Consider the following 21,629-nt stretch of genomic DNA (forward strand, 5'->3'; position numbering starts at 1 on the left):
AGCAGTGTCAACATGATTACATATTACAGGTACTCCAAATAAATATTTTTTTCTTTTTGAGTGCATTATATTTTTATGCCAGATGATTTGCCTTCTTAATTTTCTTTTGCAAGAGTAAGAGGAACATCTCCTGAGCCAATACCAAACTACTAAAATGCTGAATAACAAGGGGAAACAAGTATGGATTTCAAGGTCTATACCACTGATTTATAAGCAAATTATAGGCCCCTTTAAGAATCTGATAAAAAGTATGCACCTTCTCTACCCCCAAACAGATGTTTCTCTACCCCCAAACAGATGTACACAAAAATAAGTCCATGGGGTTCACAGACCCTCCCTAAATCCATTAATCACAAATTAAGAACTCCTGCTATAAAAGAGATCATAGGCTCTTTAAAATTTAGGTCTTAATTCTGATCTTAATCACCAATAGTAGGGTTAATTCTCAATCCATTAATTACAAGCAGGAGGCAATCCATTTTTAAAAATTAAATGAATTTTCATTATTACAAAAGAAAGCACGTTCCCTTAAGAGTATCTCTATAATTAGACCTAGTATTTTATGATTTTATATAAGGTAAATTGACATCTCTACCTAAATTCTCCACTGTTAAACTGCAGCTAGCACCAGCCGCTATCTCTAATCACAAAAATCAGGAGGTAATATTAAGGAAGTTTTTAAAAACTGAAAGCACTATACAACTGCAAGTCATTTTGTATATAGATGCACATACAGTTAGTCATATGTCCACTGTGCCCTAAGATGAATGCTAGAGAGCAAGTGACTGCAGACAGGAAGGAAAGCAGACTTCACATGTATTATATATACAGTAAATAAAGTGTCATTGACTAAGAGTGTTGTGAGTTATTTAGATCATAAAATGCATTCTTCTCAATATCAAAAGTAGGATTATTACATTTATTCCATACTTAAATATAGCCTGAAAAAGTAATATGTACTCTACAGTACTAGCTCCCTTTCACCTCATTGCCACCATTACTCCTACTTGGATGAGTTTACAGAGTTTGCATTGTGGTTACATGAGATATTTACAGAAAGATTCCAATGTTCCATCAGTTTAATTTGTTATGCATCAATAAACAGTCCATGAGTATATTCTAGATACATTTTCCCACTTCTTGGATACTTTAGGACATTTGTAAATTCCTTAGTAACCACAAAGAAATGAAATACACATTTGGAATGAACTGTTAAAGGAGATAATGGCAATAAAAGATCACTATTGACTAAACAGATTTTAGATTGTTTAGATTTCAAATATGCACATTTCCTATGCTGTCTTACTGATATTTTTATTTTTACCTCATATAAACATATTTGATGGAAAGGCTGTCCACACCGTGAATTATCACACACTTGATCAGGAATGGCACCATCAAGTTGATAGGCATAACAAATTCCACAATCCATAGAAAAATCCTTCAAAAGAAAAGAAATATTGGGGGATGGGGTGGGGGGAAAAATGAAATATTTATAAGAATACACAAGGTGAAATGAATAATATGGTATTAGATAATATTAAATTTTTATAAAGGTAACTATATTGCTATGTTACAGAAAATACAGTCACATCACTATTTAACACCTTAGAAAAGCTATCTGTAAGAGAGGGCTTCCTTTTTCATCCAATAAATAATATACATATACTAAAAAACAGATTCTACTTTTGGCTCACAGGATGTTTCGGGCTTAAGTAATATTCCCACTATGTACATCAGTATAATGCCACTGCAGTATGCAAAGACAGGAACTGACATTAGCTGGTGATTATACTAAACTTCAAAATTCTGCAACTAAAGGAAAAAGACAAAAACATCCCCACCACTTTAGTAGTCTACATTCTTAGCAGCTTTGTCAAAAATCAATTCTTAGTTTATTTTTGCAGTGTAGTAGTGTCTATTCAATTTTGAAAAACTATGCTGCCAACCTTCACAAACACTTGTTTCAAGCTAATTAGAACTTTATTTCAGTCATCCATAAGCAGATAGTTTAGAAAATCCAAACATCTCATTAGCTACATTGGACCTTTCCCCCTATTTTTAATAATAAAGATGTCATTAATCACTTTACTGCTACAATGACCATGAAAAAAGTACACTTATAACCACCAATCAAAGGTTAACAAGTTCTTTGATGCAACTGCTGCTTGCAGTTCAGAAGTCTGTTATAATATTCTTCCAGTTCCTTCCCTTTCAGCCTCATTTTTCTCTGGTGCCTAAAAGAACATTTGACTTTCATTATGCAACACTATTTGGAATATCAAAGCACTGATAGGACTTACAGATTTTTCCAGGATAGCACGAGCTGGAAAATCAATTTCTAAAACATCTTTCAAATTTTGTAACAGACTATTTTCTGGATCCCTGAAAACATGAAAAAAAAAACTGTTATTAAATTTGTAAAATCATAGAAAAGTAACAATTTTATTGCAAAGATACCTACCACAAATGTATGTTTCTGCTCAGCCTAATTCCCAGGGGTTTTACCACTTCAAATATTTAAAAAAAAAAAAAAAAAAAAGTTTAATAATTTAGGGTTTGCTGCTCTTATTTTGTAAAGTCACAATTTGGCACAGAATTTCTCTCTTTTTATTGAGCTATAACTGATAACACTGTATTACAGATTTAGGTGTACCACATAGTGATTTGGTATATGTATATATTGCAAAACGATTACAAGTTTAGTAACATCTGTCATCATGCAGTTACAAAGTTTTTTACTCTTGATGAAAACTTTTAAGATCTAATCTATTAGCAACTTTGAAATATACATAATATTTGTTAATTACAGGATTTGTTTCCTAAGTACATGATTAGAAAATCTAAATCATATATATTATATATTAAAAAAACACAGAAGTACACAGTTCACAATGAGACATTTTCATTTAAGATGTTTACCATTAATATATTAATATGCTAGAATAATATTTAATTACAGTGGTAGACAAATATTTTATAATTCTGTTAAAAACATTTAAACCTGAGATCTCATACCATGGTCAGCTCCAAGAAAACAGCACTCAGGAAGCATAGTAGGATGCCTGGGGTCTACCTCTATATTTATCGAAGCATTATTCCCTAGAATAAAAAGAATATTAAAGCTTTTAGAAGTAGAACAGATAATGAAACAAAAAATAAAGGAGTATTTGTCTGGGTACTTATTTCATTGTATACCCAAGGAAAGATTAACTAATTGTATTATATATATATAGTTTTTTATAAAGGGAAATATACTACTAATTCATAATTTAACAAAAAGAAGTAATTTGAAAATTTTGATCATGACTCAAGATTTGGGGATCCCAAGTTTCAAAAAACAGAGCCAATCCATAAGTTAATATAATTAGTTTAGATACGAATTCTGGTCAGAATTCCATTAAAGTTTGAATAAAAATTTTCTATGGAGTGATAAAAATCTTTAATATATAAACATTACAAGTCACAAGTTTAAGAAATAATCTAAATGATATCGTAATATCCTTGAAAAGTAATAGAACAAACAAAAGACTAAAAATACAATAAATGGTAAAAATAAATGTTTAAGATTTGAGTTTTATAAAAACATTTTCTGAAATCTTTATCTCCCTGTGAAGCTTTCCTGGATAAGTTAACAAAGGGGTCAATTCATATTAAATTTTTGGAAACTGTTCATTTAATAACAAAAACAACTAACAGTTTACAGAATCTAAGGAAAAGCTATTTCTACTTGGCACTAAATTCTTTTATAAATTTTAACTGTACTAGAGTATGTACAAATTTCAGAAATTTTATTGCTTTTTTTGAAGGTACATAGTGTGGTTGTTTAAGGTTAATTTGGATTTCATTTTTATGGTAAAAATGTCTTGATAAATTCTATACACTATAGCATAATCCTCTGGCTAAGGTTGGCAACAATATAAATACAATTATTACAGATCTAGCAAAAAGAGGTAATCAAGTAAAATAAAAAAGAAAGTCCAAGTAATTCAGTAAGAAAAACAAAATTACAAAAAGTTAATTTATAATTTCATTGGTTAATGCATTTTTTACATGAACACATATTACACGTTAGCCTTTAGCAACGTCACCTAATGGCTCCAGAAAGTACTTTCACTTAACAACAATGGTCGTATTAACTAATCTTTTGATTAATTTGCTGAAAACTTGGTGCTAAAAGGGCAAATCAATGCCTGAAGGAAAAAAAAGGAGCTAAAAGGTAAATATAGGGAGAGTGAATAAATACCAGGTTGTTTACGCTGAACAATGAGAAATAAGAAGAATATTTAATCATAACCTAAGAGAAATAATTATTTTAATGGGGACATTAAGATAATAAATTACTACACTTTGAAGAAAATATTTTCATTTTAATATCTACTTGTTCAAAAATATACCATAACTTGGTTAATTATTCCAAATTAAATACTGTTAAGACTTTTTCAAACTTGGTAAGTAACAATACTGTCTGTAGAATTGCTGCATAATTATATTTTCCTCTTCTCATAGTAACATGTCACTTTTCCCCCCAGATAATCTATTATGCCTGGGTAGAAACTACTAATTCGGATATGATTCACATCAAAATATCAAAATATCCTTCATAACTATATAGTATTTACTGTGAACTCAAATATAGTTTAAAACATCTAAAATCTTGAGAGGTTGAGCTTTAAAATTGACTTCATGTATTGCTTGCTCATAATGAGAATACATACAACAATCATCTCATAGTAAAGAGAATATGGTAATATTTCCAGGATGATATTTATGGTTATTCCACATCTTATTAATTTCATATATTTATAGTAAATTAAATACTTAAAATATATTCAATTATTATTTTGTAAAGCTTTCTTTTTACTCTTCAATGGCATGCATGGCCCACTTCAGGTTCTTTTACCCTCCTCTATATTTCTGTCAGAAAATATTCCCAAACTTGTTCGTACTAATCTTGTCTAGTTTCACGAATGAAGACTTCATTATTTCTAACATAGTTTTTTTCCTAAGTAATGGAAGTTTTGAAAAATCTCCTCCACAATTTCTGTGCTAATTGAAAGCTAATTAAACACTATCTCTGAATGCTACTTCCATGGATTAGATCATCACCTTTTGTAATGAAACACCTCAGTACTTGCCCTTTCTACTTGAAATATTTACATTTAAATACATAGTAATAAAAGAAATCATAGTTCATCTCCCAAAGTTTTAATAGTTGACTTCATACAAAAAAAGTCATCTAAGAGTCCAATGTCATCTTAGATTCATTTTCCTAAGTAATACAAAATACAATCAAACACCTTAAAAAAAAACCCTCCTTAATCCTCTTTTACTCTACCTAATGCAATTCTGCGTGCTGTAGCGCTCCTTGTAGGTTTTTCCGGCTCAAGTACCCAAGTCTTCTCATCAATTTCATCCATAACATCCCAGAATGCCTTCAGTGATTCCAGTGCTGCCAAAAACTGACTATGAATGCTTATTAAGGAGCTCTGTGAAAAGACAGACGAAAGCTGAATAAGCTGTATGACACTATCAATAGTGGATTATCTTTCACTTAGGATACAACTCAATTTACAAGTTTTAAGCTCTGTTTCATTTCAGCTAAAACTAGACTCTAGTAAACAACAGTCAACTCTTCCTGCTTCATATCTCTTCACCACTATTAGTATTAACAGAATTCTTTTTTGATTGTCACTGGACTGTGCACTTATCAAGAAATAATTGCTTTTTAAAAACCATATTTATTATGATGCATTTTGTACTATATGTATGGAAAGGTATACCTTGTATTCATAATTACTATTATTAACGTATACAATATATATTTAGCATAGTGTCTATACAATTTTAGTATGAAAATATTTTTATTTTCGCTCAGTTATCAATTTAAATGCAGTGCTATTTGTAATTTGATTAAATTACTTTTATACACTGTTAATAAATAACTTTGCAGACTTAATTAGACAAAGAGTATGAAAGGGTTTTACACACTTTTAAAGAATTCAACAGAAATTACAAACAGGATTTCTTTTGATGTTAAGTTTTTAGCCAGTCTCTGAATTCAGTATTTCAGGCATTAATCCTTTATGGGAATTAAATACATTTTCACTAAATGACAAGAACTAAAGCCATCACTGATTTTAAAAATCAATTCATAATTACCTTCAAAGTCAAGAGTTTCTTATAAAATAATGTGGTACGGTTAAAAGATACAACTATTTACTAAATATTTTATATAAAAAGCCATCAAAACTTAAAACAGTTTTAAAAAGAATTAAGGACTTTATTTACTGTTTCAAATAAGCAAAACATATAAAAAAGTCACTGAAAAACTGTTGGCTCGTATCAAATGTATTCATCCAAAATAACTGATACAAGCCAACAATTCAAGAATATGATACACCCTGAGTAAGATGAAAAGAAAGAACTCACTTCCTTAAACCTGTATTTTGTACTTATGTACTTAAGGAAAACCCATTTCATCTCATCACTTCAGTCAGGGTGTACACGTAGATGGATTCATAGCTCAGATTCACCAAAGTAGTTTCAACTCTTCTTCTATACACAGAAAAAAGTTAAGAGTAGGAACTAGAGCTTAATGTGTAAAAATAACCTTTTATTACTAGTATATTGAGGGTAGAATATTCTCTTCTAGTATACCATACTTATCCACAAGTTTAGATGCCAGAATCCAGAAATCAGAAAACTAAATTCCCAAGTGTTTTTTTTTTTTTAACTGTGAGCTGCACTTTATTTCCTCTTTCACTGAATGCACCACCATTCTTTACATACCCAAATAAGAAACCAGCCTTGGTCCTTGTAGATTTCCTCTGATACCTAATAAATTCTGTAAGTTAACATAAGACTTAAGTCCATATTTAACATATTTCTTGATAACTCTATTTATCCTAGTATTATTATATATTATTAAAATAATCCCCTATTATTTCCATATTCAGACTTGTCATCCTTGACTTCAACAACCTTCTGGCAGAGTACCCTATTTAAAATATAAACCTGAACAGATCAGTCCCTCTCTTAAAACCATTCAAACCAACATTTTAACTGGATTTCTTTCCCCTCTACTCATATTCCCCTAAAGCCCATTATTTACATTATGATTAAGCTGATTTTTGTATTCTGCAAACCTGACACTATAATTTCCTGGTTTACAATAAACTGTTTTAAGTGCAGTTCTTCTCCAAGTGATGTTGTGTCTTTGTGATACTAACACGTAATAAAAGCAACACAAGTTCCAAGAGCTGTTCAATAAATATTTAAGTAAATTGAACTAAACTATTTGACATAAGAAAATAATCACTGATGACCACCATTCTATTTGGTCACCGTTATTTACAAGTACCTTGCAAATTATGTTTTATGTTATCGTTAGTGATTAAAACCACAGTTCTTTATCATGGCTTACAATTAATATTGTTTAATATGTATACATAGATATGTTTGCATAAAGTAAATTGAAATACTTTCTGTGGGTTTATTTACTACTCCAAGCTTCAGGAACCATGTTCCCTATGATCATTCCCAAATTTGTTTAAGCCAGATGGAGAACTCCAAAACTACTCAGCCATTTCTATATAGATAACATCTATATGGCTGTCTAAGATGCACACCATAATTGGATGGCTCCAAACTGATCGCATCATCTTCCCAAAGAAAAATTTCCTTCCCGCTGTTTTTTTAATTAGTGAAAGGGGCTACTACTTGCCCTATTGCCCAAGCCAGGAATCTAAGCATAGATTTAAGTAGATTACTAAAACAACCTTCTAACTGAATTTTCTTCCTTTAGACATAGCCCCCTATTGTAACTAAATTGACTTTTGTACTATGTAAGTCTAATACAGTAATTTCTTTGCTTACACTAAAAGTCATTAATCACTAGATGCAAACATAATAAACCAATTGGTGGACAGTATGTTGGCATTTTTAACAGCTTTATTGAGGTATAATTGATATACAAAGAACTGCACATATTTAATGTGTAAGTTGATGAGTTTGGGCATATGCATATACCCATAATACCATCACCATAATCAAGGTAATAGATATAGCCAACACTTAACACTTAACATGAGATCTCTAACATGAGATCCCTAAAAACACTTAACATGAGATCTACCCTCTCAAACTGTGAAGTGCACACTATGGCATTGTTAACTATATTGTACAACAGATGTCTAGAACTTATTCATCTAGCACTCTGTACCCACTGAACACCAACTCCTCATTTCACCCACCCGCCAGCCACTGGCAACCACTATTCTATTCTCTGTATCTATCAGTTTGACTTAGATATTTCATATAAGTAGAATCATGGCAGTATTTGTCCTTTTTGTGACTTATTTCACTTAGCAGAATATCCTCCAGGTTCATCCATATTGTTGCAAATGGCAGGATTTTCTTTTTTAAAGCTGTCTTGTATATACCACATTTTCTTTGCCCATTCATCTGTTTATGACAGATAAACAGACGGACAGTTGGATTTTTTCATATCTTTGCTATTATGAATAACACTACAATGAACATGGGAGTGCAGGTATCTCTTCAAGACTCTGATTTCAGTTCTTTTGGAATATACCCAGAAATGGGATTGCTGGATCATATGGTTGTTATATTTTTTACTTTTTTGAGGACACTCCATACTGTTTTCCATAGTTGCTGCATCATTTTACTCTCTCACCAACAGTGTACAGGAGTTCCAATTCTTCCACATCCTTGCCAATACTTGCTACTTTGTGGGAGTGTTTGTTGGTTTGTTTTGTTTTTGATAATAGCCATCCTAACAGATCAAAACTATGACATGATACCATGTTTTAGTTTTGATTTGTATTTCCCTGATAATTAATGATGTTCAGCATCTTTTTATATACTGGTTGGCCATTTGTATGTCTTCTTTGGAGAAACGTATGTTCAAGTTCTTTGCCCATTTTTTAATCAGGTTATTTGTTTTTTTGCTGTTGAGTTGTAGGAGTTCCTCATATATTTTGGATATTAACCCTTTATCAGATAGTTTGCAAATATTTTCTCTCATTTCATAGGCTGCTTTTTCATTCTGTTGATTGTTTCCTTTACTGTGCAGAAGCCTTTTAAAGGTATGATGTAGTTCCACTTGTCTATTTTTGCTTTGTTGCCTGTACTTTCAGTGTCATATTTAAGAGATCATTGCCAAAACCAATATCAAGAAGCTTTTCCCCTATGTTTTCACCTAGTAGTTTTACAGTTTCAGGTCTTATGTTCAAGTTTTTAATTAGTTTTGAGTTGATTTTTGTATACAGTATGAGGTAGGTGTCTAATTTCATTTTTTTGCATATGGATATCCAATTTTCCCAACACTGTTTGTTGAAGAGACAACTCTTTTTAAAAATCAGTATAGTAGTGTCCCTCTCCTTTCTCTCTCTCCATCTATATCTATATTTAAAAATCTGTAATTACCTATTTCATTGAAAATCCAAGGAAAAGTTAACCAAAAAAAGTCATAAAATGCTGTCACATGGCATCTTTCATTTGAAAGTAAGTACCCCCAAACACATTGTCCATTTCTTGTATGCGTGAATGTAAATAAAATCCTAAACATAGCTCTGCTTAAAATGCTAACTCTGTATTTTAAACAGAAAAGGTATGTTTTTAAAAAAGAAAATGACAGCAAAAAAAAAAAAAACAAAAAACCCATGAAACAACCACCCTGAAACTAGAAGTCAGTTGATAATTACAGAAAAAGTGAATTTCAAATCCTAAAAGTCATCATCAGTCTCCCAAGGCAATAGAAATAAAAGCAAAAATAAACAAATGGGACCCTAATCAAACTTACAAGCTTTTGTACAGCAAAGGAAACCATAAACAAAACAAAAAAACAACCTACAGAGTCAGAGAAAATATTTGCAAGTGATTTGACCAACAAGAACTTAATTTCCAAAATATACAAACAGCTCATATAACTCAATATCAAAAAATCAACAATGCAATCAAAAAATGGACAGAAGACCTAAACAGACATTTCTCCAAAGAAGACATACAGATGGGCAACATGAAAAGATGCTCAACATCACTAATTATTAGGGAAAAGCAAATCAAAATTACAATGAGGTACCACCTCACACCAGTCAGAATGGCCATGATTAAAAAATTGACAATAAATGCCAGAGAGGGTGTGAAGAAAAGGGGACCCTCCTACACTGTTGGTGGGAATGTAAATTGGTGCAGCCACTATGGAAAACAGTATGGAGGTTCCTCATAAAACTAAAAATAGATTTGCCATATGATCCTGCAATCCCACTCCTGGGATTATATTATATATCTGGAGAAAACTATAATTCGAAAAGATACATGCACCCCAATGTTCATTACAGCACGTTTTACAATAGTCAAGACATGGAAACCACCTTAATGTCCACTGACAGATGAATGGATAAAGACGTGGTATAAATATACAATGGAATACTACTCAGCCATAAAAAAGAATGAAATAATGCCATTTGCAGCAACATGGATGGACCTACAGATATCATACTAAGTGAGGAATGTCAGAAAAAGAAAGACAAATACCAAATAATATCACTTATATGTGGGACCTAAAATATGACACAAATGAACTTATCTATGAAACAGACTCACAGACATAGAGAATAGACTTGTGGTTGCCAAGGGAGAAACGGGGTGGGAGAGGGATGGATTGGGAGTTTGGGATTAGCAGATGCAAACTATTATGCATAGAATGGATAAACAACAAGGTCCTACTATATAGCACAGGGAACTATATTCAATATCCTGTGATAAACCATAATGGAAAAGAATATGAAAAAGAATGTATATATGTAACTGAATCACTCTGCTGTACTGCAGAAATAAACACAACATTGTAAATCAGCTATGCTTCAAAAAAATAAATTTTTTAAAAAGTCATAATCAAATTTTACACAGTATTTTTATGTTCCAAATAAAGAAAGTCTGAAAAGGTGAAAAGTGAGACACAGAAACATTTCTCTTAGCAATTTTAATGAAGTGGACATTAAAACTATTGTATCAATAAGCTATCTAAAAAATTTTTTTTCTACAACTGCTTATTTTGTCTGTTAAATCATTCACAAACTCTTATTTTCAATTGATTTCCCTACTGAAAATGGGGGGAAAAAAGTCTAAATGTTAACAATGCAATTAAATATTCTATATACATCACCAGAAATGCCAAGGAAGTACCCTATAATATGACCAAATTTGATATCAAAGTTCAGTAAGTATTTTGCAAGGAGAAAAGTTCTATAAAAATTTTTTTTTCAAAAATAAAAATTGCCAAGTCCTCATTTTTTAATATAAGCAGTCTCACATCACACCAAAATTACCGTGCAACTGTCTTAAGTTTTCTTTCTCTTTTTAGGGGGTGGGGGGGGAGACAATATGCAATGTAAAATAACATGTGAATCAGATAAAGAAAAACTGATAAAAGGTGAGAAAGCTTAATATTAAGAGGTAACATTAAAATAAAAATACAAAATGTTGGTAAGGATGTAAATCAACATGAACTCTCACATTCTGTGGGTGAGTGTATAAAATGGCACAACCATTTTTGAAAAGATTTGGCAATTTCTTTAAAAACTAAATATATCCTTACTTGTAACTTAGCTGTCCATAAAAAGACTTATGTAAGAATGTTCATAGCAGTTCATTCATAAATGTCAAAAATTGGTATAAGTCCAGATGTCCATCAATAGGAGAAATGATAAACCCTAGTATATTCATGCAATGGAATACTACTCAGGAATAAAAAGAACAAACTACTAATACATGTCACAACACAGAAATTCCAAAACTATGTTGAGTGAAAGAAGCCTACGTACAAAAAGAGTACATACTATATGCTTCTGTTGATATGAAGTCTGGAACACGCATAGCTAAGGTACGGATGGAAAAAAATCAAAACAATGGATATTTACTGGGAAGAGAGAGGAGACTGAATGATGGTAATGTTCTGCATCTTGAGTATGGACTGCACCAGTATATTCATTTACTGAAACTTATGATACACTTAGGATTTATGCATTTTATTATTCCCAAATTTTACAAAGTACTGAACTCTAGTTAAAGGTATGCATACTGAAGTATTTGGGGGAAAGATCTGATACATGCAAATTACTTTGAAAGGCCTCAAAAATCAGATGGATTTATGGACGGAAAGAGGTACAAATGGAAATATAAGTGTTAAAGCAAGTACAGTAATTGTTAACTATAGAATCTGGGTGGTGTATATATGAATATTCACCATAAACCTTTTCAATGTTTCTGTATGTTTGAAATTTTATAATAAAATATTGGGAGGAATTATATAACTTATATGAGTTATTTATTATAACTAAGAAAGTTAAAACTATTTTTTCTGGATTAGGTTATAGACTAATTTTTTTCAAATATTCAACAACTGATCTCTTTACATAAATCTTTAAATCTATATATTTAAAACCATCTCTAAAACAAAACATAAATATGCCTTCTGAGAAAAGCGGCTCACTGTATATAGCAAGTTATAATCTTTGAAATGTCTGTAATAGGTGTTCTTAACCAGAGAATCATAAGGTTGGGTTAAAAAAATGCATTTTACATTCTCTAAGTAAAATTTAGCATTTCACTCAACTATGCACATAGGTAACAAACCACACAAATGGTATCACTACCTGTAACTTTCTCTACAATAAAAATCACACTGCAATCACTTAGGGAACTTAAACACTAATATCTAGATTCCATTCTCAGCCATTCCTTTTTAATTGATCTTGTTACAATGCAGCCTTAGCACTAGGAATTTCCAAAGTTCCCCAAGTGATTCTAATGTGCAAAGTTGAGAACCACAGGTGGAACAATGAAGAACAGCCATCCCTGTTAATAGTCGAAATGTTACCAGACATATTTCTAAAAGATTCAAGCTCTTGAGGGAAAAGAAAGGCATCCTTATGAACATTTACATGATAACTTTAATTTCACTGTTTTTTCACTGTTGTTTAATATTTTATTTTATTTTTGCAACCAATTTTGGGATTTAGGGAAGCATACAATGAATTTGTAAAAATGGAACACAGTTTATAAAATTAGACTTATGGAGAAAAGTTTTAACTTTAACTTAAAATAGTCAATTTGTAGCCATATACAACAAACTATCTGGGTCAAGAATCAAAGAATGCATGTCCTCATTTATAGTATACCAAGTTATACAAAATTAAGTAGGTAAATACTACAAAATGAATTATGTCTTAATACAATTCAATACAGCAAATGTGTATAATGTGTGTTATGCTCTACAGTAAATACTGGTTGATATAAGAAAATATAAGATACAATAGAGTATGTTAGTTAAGATCATAGACTTGTAGTCAAATATTTAGTCTCATTCCTAGTTCCACTACTTAAAACTAGTTGCATCTTTCTCAGCAAATTACTTAATCTCACTTAGCTTCTGCAATATGGAAATACTGTTAATCCTTACAAGATTTGAGTGAGATGATGTATATAAAATGCTAAGTGCTCATATGCTTAAAATTGATAGCCACTATAATTAAAAGACATATGGTCCCTGACCTAGAGAAATTCTATCAAATCAAAAAATATTTGTACCATATTAGACAAAGGATTAACACCCTTAATATAAAAAGTTACTGAAAATCAATTTAAAAAATACATATATATTTTAAAAAATAGGGGATTAAAGACAGTTTCCCAGAGAAAAAATTCACATAATCACATAAAAAATACTCAACTTCATAAGTTTAGACATTATTTCTAATTGCAAAATTTCAGGTAAGAGAAAGAGAAGAGATGAGCAAAGCCTCAGAGTTAGAGGATGGTGAGAATAATGAGGTATACGGGATGGGGGTCTGCTTTCCCAGAGTAACTTTTCCTTTAATAACTGAGGTAGCTCAATTCCATGGTATGGCTTCTTTCCTACAGCACTCCCATTACTAGTCACTGCTTTATTACAGAACATCACTGAAGAGGTGAGCATTCTATAGGTCCTGTGGGACCATGGTACATGCCCTTAATCCATTCCAGAATAATCAAGAGTGGTTTTGTTCTAATTCGGCACCAATGATTTTGTTCCAAGGCTTCACTTGTCCCTGGGTAGTGTGGTTTTAAAAACAACCCACTTTATAAGAATTTTTATTTTCTTCTTTGTACTTTTCCATACTTCCTACAATAACATATATTATTTGTATAATCATAAAGGAGCATATGTAGAACTAGAAATAAATGGTCTGTCAGCTATCCTTTCATTTCATGAATGTGTACAGTGAAAAACATACTAAATTCAATTCAATGAAACTAATATTTCAACCATGTGTCAGGACTATGTTAGGATCTCCAATACAAAGATAAAAGAACCCAGTACACAAAGAGGTCACCATTCTAATCTTGATCGGTAACAAAGTATCTGATATCAAGACATACCCAGACTCTTAAAGACTTAATATTACATCTATAAATGTGAGTGTGTGGTAGATAACTTCTAAGGTGACTTCCAGCTCTAAAACTCAAGAACTCTAAATATAACTTTGCAAATCCATGAAGTAGGTGATTCTGTACACTTAAAAGTAGGTATACTTCCTTTCAAGATGCCAATTACTATAACATACTCCCATTTATTTCCAAATCATGTGTATAAACATATTTTCTCATTCAAATTATATATAAATTATAAATAACTTATATGATTCACTGTAGAACAATCATTTCCTCTTGAATCAAAAGAACTTTTGTACCAAAATCAAAATATTTGGATTACACTTCATATCCCCATGTATTTAAGGGGAGAAGTCAAAGATGCATTATACAACTACGATTTTTTTCTAAAATATAGGGACAAAATTTCAGTCTTCTAAAACTTTTGAGTTTGGGAATAGGTTTGAAACCACAAATTTCTCGCAGGAATAGAAAAGCAACTACACAGCTCAAATATGATGAAGATCCAAAAATTACACCCAGAACACTGCAACTGGTTAATTCATTAATCAAAGGAAAATGTCAACCTTTTTAGCACATATACATAATTAAAAGAAATAAAACAGAGGAAAAAAAAAAACTGTAGAAGGAAGACAAAAGAAATTACCAGCAAAACCAAAGCAATAAAAATTTTAAAACCCCAAAAACAGGGGCTTCCCTGGTAGCGCAGTGGTTAAGAATCCACCTGCCAACACAGGAGATACGGGTTCAAGCCCTGGTCCGGGAAGATCCCACATGTCGCGGAGCAACTAAGCCCACGAGCCACAACTACTGAGCCTGTGTGCCACAACTACTGAAGCCCACACGCCTAGAGCCCATGCTCTGCAACAAGACAAGCCACCGCAATGAGAAGCCCACGCACCGCAACGGAGAGTAGCTCCCACTCGCCGCAACTAGAGAAAGCCCGCACGCAGCAACGAAGACCCAATGCAGCTAAAAATAATTAAATAAAATAAATAAATTAAACAAAAAACAAAAAAAAACACAGAAAAAGCTTAGTGTCCCAAAAGCAATAAACTATCCTACAGAGAAGAAAAGTATCCCAGCAACCAAGATAACAATGTAGGAGCCTCTCACCTAAGCCTTGCTATGGGAAGGGAGAGGATGTGATGCTAAACCACCTCTTGTCCTTAAAGCGCCAAAAAAAAATTTTTAAAAAGGAGAAATACTGAGAAAGTTAGAAAACATAAAATGAGGAGAAAAGAGTATATTCTATATTCCACTCTACCTACTCCAAAGATTTGCAGCATACCATGTTGAGGGCATAACAACCACAACATTCATTATTTTATCTATGTATCTTTCAGTCTATCTTTATGTGGGGTAGGGCAATCACAGGGAAAAAAAGGCACAGACTAACCACCAGACATTGGAAAACTATATCTGTAACATTCCATGCACTGGGAGCACAAGAGCTACGGGTTCAGGGAAGACATTCCCTGATATGGAGTCCAATCTTCCTTTGTGAAAAACAAAGGTCAGAAGATTAAAAAGAATGTATTAATCTTGAGGGGAAAAAAATAGACATCTCGACATGATTTGATAAGAGCAGGCATAAAGATATTAATAAGAGATCAATTTAATATTAGGTTCACCTAAGGCATTTAATGAAATTCTCTGCACTGAAATCAGGATACCTGGACTGTTATGTATATAGGCTTCTCGGTGAGAAGATCTGTATGTGAGATCCCTGTGTTGATGCACTGAAAATTTCCGAATAATCACAATGCTGAAGAGTCTGTTTGGTATGATAGATTTGGCATTTAAACCTTTAGATCATGAACGATTAGAAAGTTCATCTGGTCAAATGTCACCAAATCATGACCTTTCCAAAAAAATTAAAAGGCATATTCTATCTCCTGACTAGTTTTATATTACTGAAACACAGTCTATTTTGGAAATCTTTGCCAATTTTTATTGCTGGCAAGTGTGATGAATCAAATACCCCAATATTTGACCAGAGGAAGGTCAAGTTGGTTATTCTTGTTTATATTTAATAAATAAATAAACCATCAGAAAACTAGGTTATATCAGTATTCTATAGAAATCTTGAAGGGTATCACATTTTCTCATGACACATAGCCAGTAAATAGAGAAGGAGATGAAAATGTTCTTATTAACTCCATGGCTAGAGGATATATATTTAGTGAAAGAAATCGGTGCTCTGGTTTCCACTGTCACCATCCACTGAAGAATTGCTTATATGCTTAAGTCTAAACTCTTTTCAAAACATGCTAGTCCCAATTACTGAAATGTTAATAATTTTTTTTATATTCGAAAAAGAAACTGGGTAACAAGTACAAGCTAAGAAGTTAGTGGCTGTGGCCCATTATTATATAGAAGTTGCATAAAATTTTTCATATGGTGGTGACAAGCCAAAGGAAGCTGACAGCAACTGTAAAGAAAGTTCTGTAGGGGTAAGGACATCATTTGAGAGAAGACTAGTACACTCTTTGAAGTATAAATTGTGTTTTAAAAAGGCCTGTCATGTTATATTGCTTAGAAGGTCACATATAGCTGCAAAGGTTTTGTTCAGTCTTGAAAAACAAATCAAAGAAGCAAAAGGCAACCATCAGGATTCTTTTAAGGAAGGTAAATTTCTGCGCCATAAGTATAACTGGTATATTTGGACCCTTGTCCTACGTCATCTTTATTTGTAGCTATAACATTAAGTGATATATGCAATGATCATTTGAGCTTGGGATCTCCCCCAGAAAGCAAAGCCTGAGGCCAGGGCTTGTGTACAGATAGGTTATTGGAAGTAATCTCAGGGATTGAGAGGGAGTAGGGACTGGAAACAGTGTAAGTGAGGAGAGAAAGCTAAGATAAGGGTGTACTTTCAAGATGGTTACTGTGGTCAATGGCAGCTCTGTGAGAAGTTCTAGAGAAAGCTCCTCAGAATTGCCACCCAAGAAACAGAATTCAGGAGCATTTATTCACTGTCTTCCATTCCTGACTGGTCGAGTTGCCCTAAGGAGGGTTATGAATTCTCTCACATTTCCAGATCTGCATACATATGTATGCCTAATGGCTCCCATAAACATCACTGGTCCTAGCATTAGAAGAGCTGTGGGGCAAAGAAAGAGAGAAGTGGTAGAGCTTAGGTGAGGTGTTTTCTCAAGATACACAATCATGAAACAAACTGAAGCAATACGGCTGAGTAAAAAGTGGATGCAAAGGAAGTGAAGTAGGGAGCAAGAATTATCTGATTCCTAGCCATTTGCCAAAAAGGGAAGTGACATATGGTCAATTCTCCAAGAGTTAAATAAACCTATTTTGAAAAAACTGTCCTCATGAAATTAATTTATATAAAGCTTTAATAGTAATAAAAGGAATACATTTGAAATACCCAAAATATATATCTATATAAAATATTCTGCCTATTTTGTGTTGTTGTCTTATTATTGAGCTTTCAGAGCTCTTTATATATATTCTAAGCACAAGTCCATTATCAGATATATAATTTGCAAATATTTTCTCCTAGTCTATACCTTGTCTTTTCACTCTTTTAACAGTATTTTTCAAGAGCAAAAAGTTTTAATTTTGATTAAGTCCAATTTCTCAACTTGTTCTTGTAAGGATCTTGTTTTCTGTATTGTGTTAAGAAATCTTTGCCTATCCCAAAGTCGCAAAGCTTTTCCTTGTTTTTTCCAAAAGTTTCATTGTTTTAGGTTTTACATTAAGTTTATGATTCATTTTGAGTTAAGTTTTACATATGGATTGAAGTTCATCTGTTTTGCATATAGCAAATTATTTGTCCCATTTATTGAAAAGACTGTCTTTCTCCCACTTAATTATCTTTGCACCTTCACTGGGAACAGCTGTATGCATACACAGTTATATGGGTATATTTCTAAATTCTCTATTCCAGTGATCTTTTTGTCATACTTTATATTAATACTACATTGTCTTGATAGATAGGTCTGTCTTAAAGGTAAATTTATAAGTCTTGAAATCAGGTGGTATTAGTCCTCCAATTTTGTTCTTTTTCAGTTTTTTGGACTATTCTAAGTTCTTTGCATTTCCATATGAATTTTAGAATCATTTTGTCAATTAAAAAAATCTACTGGGATTTTGATTGAGATTGCATTGAATCTATCGATCAATTTGGAGAGAACTAACAAGTTAACAATACTGAGTCTTCTAACTCATGAATATAGTTTATCTCTCCATTAATTCAGGTCTTTACACAAAAGATTTGTAGATGCTTCACCAAAGAAGATATATGATGACAAGCATTTAATACGTTCAACATCACTGGTCATTAAGGAAATGCAAATTAAAATCATAATGAGCTACCACTACACACCTATTAGAATGGCTAAAATGAAAATGACTGGACATACCAAATGTCAGTAAGGATGCAGAGAAACCAGAAGCCTCAAACAATATTGTTAGGAATGTAAAATAGCACAACCGCTTAAAAAAAGCTGTTCAGCAGTTTCTTAAAAAGTTAAATACACACCTCCTAGATGATCTAGCCATTCTAACCCTAGGTATTTGCCAAAGAGAAATGAAAGCATATCTTCATATAATGACATTCACATAATATTCACAGTAGCTTTATCTGTAGCAGCCACATCCTGGAAACAACCCATCTGTCCATCAACAGGTAAATGAACAATATATGGTTACATTCATACAAAGGAGTACTAACTACTCAGCCTAAAAACAATGAAATATTATTACATGCTACAACATTGATAAGTCTCTAATTACGCTGAGGAAAGAAACCTGACATAGAAAAGTATATAGAACTATATAAAACTCTAGAAAGGACAGCAGCGGTTGCCTGGGATCAGGAGGAAGGACACGAGGAACAGAAGGGAGAGATTAAAAAGGCGAAGGGGGAAACCTGGTTGTTGTGGAAAGGTTTATTATCTTGATTGTGGGGTTGATCTCACGGGTGTAAATATTTGTCAATGCTCCCCAGATCATACGCTTTAAATATGTTCAGTTTATTGTATATCAATTATACCTCAAAAAAGCTGTTTAAAAAAACACTCATTCTTCTGATTTCTGGACAGTAATGAATCTATACATTAGTACCTTCTTTGCAGTAGATCTTCAGATTTCTCAACATTTAGGACCTAAAAAATTTACAAAACAGCTATATTTCTAACAGCAAAGACAAAGGCAGAAGAGTAACTGTTCATAAACCCACCACTTAGAGAATAAAAGCTTATCACTTTTATATGTATATATTGGGCAAGGAAGGAGAAAGGATATACATGGGAACTAAGATGTTAGCTATTCCCCCATAACTATTAGATTATGTTAAACTAGGAAAGCACTTAAGCAGAAAAGTGTGAACATTGCCAGTCTCAAAATGTAACGCTTATTATCTTTAAAAGCATTTTTGTTACTTTTATAACACCTGAAGTGATATAATAATGTCAGTCACTTAACCAGATCTTAGAGTATAATATCTTCATCTTAAGTACTATTATTTCCAGTATTTTAATAATTTTCTCACAGTCCCAGAATGTGATCTTTTGTGCTCTGATGACACTTAAATTAATAGCATAATTTTCTGGTACTTGTAACAGTTGCTTTCCATTCTGATTTTTTTATACTTTCCTATAATATGTGCACATAAATCCTCTAATAATCATTTTTGTCTTTTTCTCTGAGGGATTCAAAAGGCTTGATTCAAATATCAAGAGATTAAACTTCTAAAGAAATTTAATTTTAACATTAATTTCAATATTCCCAATCAGATATCTTTAAAGAGATAAATCTCTTAAATATTCAGTTCATTTGATCTTATTCGCAAGCATCATTAATGTTCTCAACTCTTTCTGTAGGTATAACTAAATCTATTAAATCAAATGCTATTCTCTGTCACACAATCCATAGAGAATGCATCACCTCTTCTTACAGTTTATTTTTACTATAACTGACCACTGATGATTTAAAAGATTTGCTACTATTCTTAAGTCATGTGGAAAGTATATATGCCCACAAAGTTAAATGAAACACATTCACTCCATGTGTAGCCATTACAGAATGACTACAGCAACTCTGTTAATAAAAAAGATAAGGAAGAGAGAGAGGGAGGGAGAAGTAAATAAATGTCTGTCAAGTGTATGTTGAAAATGAGTAGGCACTTCCAACATGGTCCTAAGCTATCCTATATTATAGACCATTAAAAAAAGAAAAGAAAAAATGTCAGGCCAATTAGGTGAGGATTCTGGGTAGATGACTGAGTAGGAAGCACCAGGAATCTGTCTCCCCACCTAGACAATAAATGCACTGACAGAAACTATTTTGGAACTCTTCAGTCTACAGAAGGCTTGCAACTTTGGTTAATTTCAGCTCTTAGCTACCCATCACCCTGCCCCACAGCTCCCTGACAGGCAGCCCTGCACACACTTCAGGAGCACCCTGCACACAGCATATAGGAGCCAGGGTGGGAGAAAAGGATCTGTCTTCCAAATATCAGGTATCTGTGCTCTGATGACTGATTGCTGCTTCTAATCTCAGAGGAATACCCAAAGAGGCAGCTGGATATTGCTGTTGTACTTCCTCCCACTATTTCAAGTCCTTCCCTCTCCTGCAGAAGTGACCTGCAGCATACTTAAGGAGCCACTGACCCTCCCCCTGCTTCATTTTTCTCTTTTTCCCCTTTTGAGTGTCAGACTTTAAAGAGTAGAACATTCAAAAGCAACTCAGTGAGTGAAAAAGCAACTGGGATGAGTGAAATAGGTGAGGAAAATTAAGAGGTACAAACTTCCAATTACAAAATAAATGAGCCATGGGGGTAAAATGTACAGTGTGGGGAATATAGTCAATAATATTGTAATATCTTTATATGTTGACAGATCATAAACTAGACTTATAATGGTGGTGATTTTGAAATGTATAGAAATATCAAATCACTATATTGTGCACTAGAAACTAACAAAGCGTTGCAGGTCAATTATACTTCAAACAAGCTCATAGAAAACGAGACCATATTTGTGGTTACTAGAGGGGAGGGGTCGGGGGAGGAGGAATTGGATGAAGGTGGTCAAAAGGTACAAACTTCCATTTACAAGAAAAATGAGTGCTAGGGATGTAATGTACATGACTGATACAATTAACACTGTTGTATGTTATATATGAAGTTGTTAAGAGTAAATCCTAAGAGT

The 21,629-nt window shown here is 32.6% G+C and overlaps 1 protein-coding gene across 2 annotated transcripts in view; it reads right to left on the reverse strand.

Moving 5' to 3' along the window:
- The window catches only part of FANCL (FA complementation group L), a 77,554-nt gene that overhangs the window by 928 nt on the left and 54,997 nt on the right, over positions 1 to 21,629 (reverse strand). For both annotated transcript variants that reach the window (XM_061210927.1, XM_061210928.1), the window contains 5 exons: positions 5,339 to 5,489; positions 3,019 to 3,102; positions 2,465 to 2,510; positions 2,304 to 2,385; positions 1,325 to 1,441 (listed from right to left, as the gene is read on the reverse strand). In XM_061210927.1, the coding sequence (XP_061066910.1) occupies positions 1,325 to 1,441; positions 2,304 to 2,385; positions 2,465 to 2,510; positions 3,019 to 3,102; positions 5,339 to 5,489 (480 nt within the window). The remainder of the gene's footprint in view (positions 1 to 1,324; positions 1,442 to 2,303; positions 2,386 to 2,464; positions 2,511 to 3,018; positions 3,103 to 5,338; positions 5,490 to 21,629) is intronic.

Source organism: Eubalaena glacialis, chromosome 14, assembly GCF_028564815.1.
Source record: "Eubalaena glacialis isolate mEubGla1 chromosome 14, mEubGla1.1.hap2.+ XY, whole genome shotgun sequence".
In the NCBI taxonomy this organism is placed as follows: Eukaryota; Metazoa; Chordata; class Mammalia; order Artiodactyla; family Balaenidae; genus Eubalaena; species Eubalaena glacialis.